Genomic DNA, 5,552 nt, shown 5'->3' on the forward strand with positions numbered 1-5,552 from the left:
CGGCACAGCCCTCCTCTTCAGTTGGCAGTAAGATCAAAGGATTTTCCTTTACACTCAATGTCGCAGAATTCTGCTGCGTAAATCTGAAGAAATATCTCCTTTCTCTTTCCCCCTCGCTCTCCGTCACTTGCTACTTCTTGTGAGCCACTGGAGGAGAGTGTGTGACCAATTTCATACCCAGCAATATATGAACATTGCAAAAGATGACACATGTGAACGCCAGGTACAAGGAACCAGTGTCTCTTTGTTTCCTGTGTTTTGCTTGTATGTTTTCCTATTCATTTTGTCTTTAACACTTACTGTATGTGTCCACCAGCTAGACCCCATGCTTGGTGCTTTCCAAAGCTGTGCTTATGAGTGTTTTCTGAGCTGAACAAAGACACTTTAGAAGACATTTTTAGCCAAGCTCAGTGTCGGAAGGTCAGTCAACCCACTGCATTTGTTGAGACTGAAATATCTCAACTATTGGATGGATTACTATGAAAGTTTGTCAAGACATTCATAGTCCCCAGAGGATGAATCCTACTGACCTTGACTGTCCCTTACATTGCTTCTTGTGCCACCACAAGGCTGATATTTGTGGCCTTGAGAGTGACGTTTCTTTCCTGTGAGGACAGTCTCCATCCTCTAGGTGCTTCTCAGTGTGCAGTGCATTTGCTGGTTGTCAGATTCACTGCTCTTTCAAACAATTCAAGCGATGACCTCCACAAACAGGTCATCTTATTTAATCAATGTTTCATACTGTGCACTTCTATCAGACTAATGTTCTCTGACAAAATAAGTGTGTATGCACAGTGTGGGTTTACTGTATGGGTGTGTATTCATTGCTTGTTTGTTTAGGTCAATTTGAGACTATCACGTGTAGCATGAGGGCATTTCTTTAAGTGGCTGTTTTAGGATTGAGGGGTAGGGTTAGAATGAAGATTTAAGCATTAAGGGATGGTGTTAGGTAGGTAGTGATTATGACTGAGGCCAGAATAAGGATTACATTAAGGTCAACATAAGGATTACAGTTATACATAAAGATCTAATTGGTTATGAGGAGGAATTATTGGCTCTTCATAATCCAAAAGTGTGTGTGTGTGTCTGTACGTACTGGAGTGAGACAGAGTTTACTGTCACTTGTCTTGTTTGTCCTGAAATGTTGACAAAGGACAGTGAGTCAGACCTTTATATACACACAAACACAGTCGCACAACTGTTATTTGCCAATAAGGTTCTAAATACTAAGAAAGTGTGTGTGTGTGTGTGTGTGTTTATGTGAAAGAGAAGGTCAGAGAGTGGATCAAAACAGATGAGATGTACAGCGGCACTCTGAATAGGTAAATGGACTGTATTTATATAAGCGCATATTTCACAGTGTGTTACACTGGCCAAAGCGCTTTACAGGAGATCATACACCATTCACCCATTCACACACCGATGACGAGAGGCTGCTGCACACTGGCGCCAGTCGAACCACCGGGAGCAATTTGGGGTTCAGTGTCTTGCTCAGGGACACTTAGGCATGCGGGGAGACCAGGAGTCAAACCACCAACTTGCTGGTTAGAAGACAACTGCCCTACCTCGTAAGCCACAGCCACCCCCACAAGGTTACACTTAGAGAAAGACAGAGAGTGTGTGTGCTTGCATCTGAGTCTATACTTAACCAACAAATTATATTATGAGTAATATCATATTAATATAATTTCAAACGAGAACTTAATGAACCCAGCTCAGTTATGACTGTGCTCTGTATGTGCATGCACCTAGCTTCACTCATCACCTGTTCCTTGCATGCAGGAACATGATGGTAGTACACATAGGCACACACTAACCTGTCTGACCTGCTGTAATCTAAAGTGAATTTAACATCAAATATAAATTGTCTATTTTCCTGCAAACATGCAGCAGCAAACAGACTTTTTACAATCTCTGCAAATGTAAAAAGAAAAAATGAACTGTCTGGCCTTGAATCAACAAAAGCAAAGGGGGAAAACCTCTTAAGTCCCACAATAACTAAGCAGATAGTTCCAGTTGTTTCCAGATGTTTCACTGGAGGACACTATTGTGCAGTCAGCTGCTCAAGGTGTGTTCCGTTATGACACAATGCAAGATCAGCACTGAATGTATAAAAGTGCAAAACAGATTCTCAAAAAAATTCTGATCTACAGTCCTTTAGCACAGATGTATTTTGCTACATAAAACGTTTGGAAATGGAAAAAGAGGAGTCCATGGATCAAACACTGTCGACAGCGCTAAGATTCAGAGTCCAGGTTGTGCATCAAACAGAATGGACAAGAGAAGTGAGTGTACAGTTGTTCATGTAGATAAAATGGAGAGAGCATTTCTATGTATACACACATGCCTAACTGCATGCATGTAGATGTGTTTATGTGTGTGTGAAGTGGTGAGAAGTCACTTTTCAGTGCTTGCTTCCACATATGCAGAGGAAATATTGGATGTGATTCAGCTGTTTCCTATATACAGGGGGAAGGTTCATTAACCCTGTAAACCCTGATGTTTGTGTGTGGGAAAAGAGGAGAGCACGAGAAACGAGTGACACGAAAAGGAAGACAGGGCTATAAAAACATGTAGCCACACACACGTACACTTTCTCTCAGTAGGTTAGGCTAGTTGTTCAGGATACCCTCTGTGGTCGTTTGTCATTTTGTGTGCATCTTGTCAGGTGGAACACACACAGAAACCCACACTCAAACACTGCACTGCATGCAAGGAATGTTCACATAGCCTACTATAGGAAGGCTGTGTAATGTAAGGAAGGCACACACACTGGCCTTATAGCACATCAGCCCAAATGTTGGAGTCTGCACAAGTCAAGGTCATTCACTGACTGACTTAAAATCACACACGCCCTGCCGTGATGCTGAAGCCCCGAGATGTAGAATTTGTATTCCGATCTCACTTAAGATTGTAGCTCACTGTCTGCACTTCATGTGACCGACCACACAGCCACACGTGCTCTTCAGCTCGGGCTCATAGACATGCAACCAGCGCAGGATGCTATTACTGTGATGCTGTAACAGCTGGATGCGGAGGCTATTATAACAATCATTTCGGCCCATACACTGTACGTTTCTGAAGTGCGAGCTTTTAACTGGCTGGACTCCTGCCAAACAGTCTGAGTCCCGCTGCTTTCCCGGGCTGAATAAATTAACAGCCCCTTACCAGCGCTACATCTGTGACTGCTCCAATAACTGTCCGTGATAGGTGATCACTGCAGAATGACCTAATCGATTACAATGACTCATGGTTCATTAACAGCTGGCCCACTTGCCCGTGTGAGTGGAGCGTTCATGCGCTGTCAGCACATGTCAGTGCAGCCAAACGGAAAGCAAACTGCATGCTCTCTATAACAGGCTATTGTAGATGATGCCAAACTGAGAAAATGGACCACTACTTGAGTCACAGCAGCCCTCGCTTTGCCTCTGCATGACTTTCATTACGCAGTGATGCTTCAGTCAAAATGAAAATACGAACTATCTTATTACACACAAATTAGTCCTAATAAAACACAACCGTTCCTACAGGTAGATTCGTTTTTTTGGTTACAGGTGCAGCTTGGAGAGAATAAAGAATCATTTAAGCACACGTTTGCTCAGCCGCACGGTCGGGCTAGACGGGACAGACGTGCGGAGAGCGCAAAGAGCCTCTCTGCGCATTACAAAGGCAGGTTATCCATGCCAGGGATAGCGCAAAGGTAATTTATCAAAACAACCAACTGTCACTCATTGTAACTCGCACCTGAAGGCTAAATGACCTTTTAAGACTTCCCGAGGCTGCTATAAAACGGTGTAAAGGCTTAGAGCTCCGGACATCACTCACCTAACTTTTGCTGCCACAGAAGATATCGCATCGTTTCTTAAATTCTTCCTTCTGGACACAGCAGTTCCCATGCTGACATGGAAACGACGCAGGCAGGGAAACAGTTCATTCCAAAGGCTCAAATGATGAATGAAGGCGACGACGAAAACAGTATAAAAATGCAAAAAAAAAAAAAAGTTGAAGGGAAATCCGGGAGCAGATAGGTCACGCACGCGTCTGCAGAGCAACACATTCAAAGAAGAGGGACGTCTCTCTCTCTCTCTCTCTCTCCCTCCCGATTTCTCCCCGGATATGAGCACGTACGTGTGGCAGCTGCACAACTGTCAGCGTTTGGCTGAAAAAACACAGACCACTCTCTCTCTCTCATTGATCTGAAAATACAATGGGGAGAGTGGTGGGGGTGGAGATATCACCTTCATCATCACTGAGGGAAAGGAGGCGTGGAAATATTGCATGAGGACACTGATGCCTTCCATGTAGGAACCTCTGTCTTTCATCTCATCCATTTTGGACTGTTATCTGTGTATCTTTAATTTATTGTCTGTTCTTGTGTAATCAGTCATTTTTGATAAAAAGGGTTCCCCCTTCTGCTCTCTTTCTCTATCATACACACACACACACACACACATTAAAATGGAGAGACTCTTATCCACAGCCAAGGACAGAGGGAGCAGAAAAGGCTAAGGCTGCAGTGAGAGTATCACTTCATACAGTAGCTTTTGATTGTGCTGTTTTTCTGCTGTTGATTTTATTTTATTTTTCCAGGCTGCTGTTGCAGGACAGTTTAGTGTTGTCACTAATCAGTGGAATGCTGAAGACTGACAGATCATTGAGCAGGTATCTATGGTCATGAATCCACATTTCTCCCATTTTCTCTCTTAATCCACTGTGGGTGCAAGAGTGACATGATCCAAAACAGCCAATGGTATATGACTTCCTGTAGGCAGTGGTGGAAAAAGTGCTAAAATCTCTCAGTTCAGTCAAAATGGCATAAAACAGAAAACTACTCATGCAAATACCTCATTGTTTATTGATGCACGATATGCTCAGTAAATGTACTCTGTCACTTTCCACCTTTAGGAGTCTTATTCTGAACCATCCACAAGGAATCACCAGACAAACCTTTCTTTCCTTTTATTATGTTTTTTAAAAATACTTTTAGCTCCTCGGGGCCCTAAAATGGTTTACATGAAATAATATAAAAGTGCACAAATTGGTCCCCTCCTTGAACCGCCACCTTATTGTGATGGAGGGGTTTGAGTACCCGAGTGATCCTAGGAGCTATGTTGTCGGGGGCTATATGTCCCTGGTAGGGTCTCCCAAGGCAAACAGGTCCTGGGTGATGGGTCAGACTAAGAGTGGTTCAAAAGCCCTTTATGAATAGATTAAAATCAAGGACCGTGACGTCGCCTGGCATGGCACAGCCAGGGCCCCACCCTGGAGCCAGGCCCGGGGTTGGGGCTCGAATGCAAGCGCCTGGTGGCCGGGCCTACCCTCACGGGGCCCGACCGGGCTTAGCCCGAACGAGCGACGTGGGGACGTCCTCCCGTGGGCCCACCACCTGCAGGAGGATCCGTAAGGAGCCGGTGCACAGTGGATTGGGCAGCAGTCGAAGGCAGGGCCCCCGACGACCCGATCTCTGGACACGGAGACTAGCCCTGGGGACATGGAATGTCACCTCGCTGGTGGGGAAGGAGCCCGAGCTTGTGCAGGAGGTTGAGAGGTAC

The 5,552-nt window shown here is 44.8% G+C and overlaps 1 protein-coding gene across 6 annotated transcripts in view; it reads right to left on the minus strand.

The window, feature by feature from the left end:
• nsmfa (NMDA receptor synaptonuclear signaling and neuronal migration factor a) overlaps nucleotides 1-4,148 on the minus strand; it is a 33,641-nt gene extending 29,493 nt beyond the window's left edge. For all 6 annotated transcript variants that reach the window (XM_020609815.1, XM_020609813.1, XM_020609812.1 and 3 more), the window contains exon 1: nucleotides 3,826-4,148. In XM_020609815.1, the coding sequence (XP_020465471.1) occupies nucleotides 3,826-3,856 (31 nt within the window). In that variant the 5' untranslated portion in view covers nucleotides 3,857-4,148. The remainder of the gene's footprint in view (nucleotides 1-3,825) is intronic.
• Nucleotides 4,149-5,552: the final 1,404 nt, after the last annotated feature.

The sequence above is a fragment of the Monopterus albus genome, unplaced genomic scaffold, assembly GCF_001952655.1.
Source record: "Monopterus albus unplaced genomic scaffold, M_albus_1.0 scaffold102.1, whole genome shotgun sequence".
Taxonomy (NCBI): domain Eukaryota; kingdom Metazoa; phylum Chordata; class Actinopteri; order Synbranchiformes; family Synbranchidae; genus Monopterus; species Monopterus albus.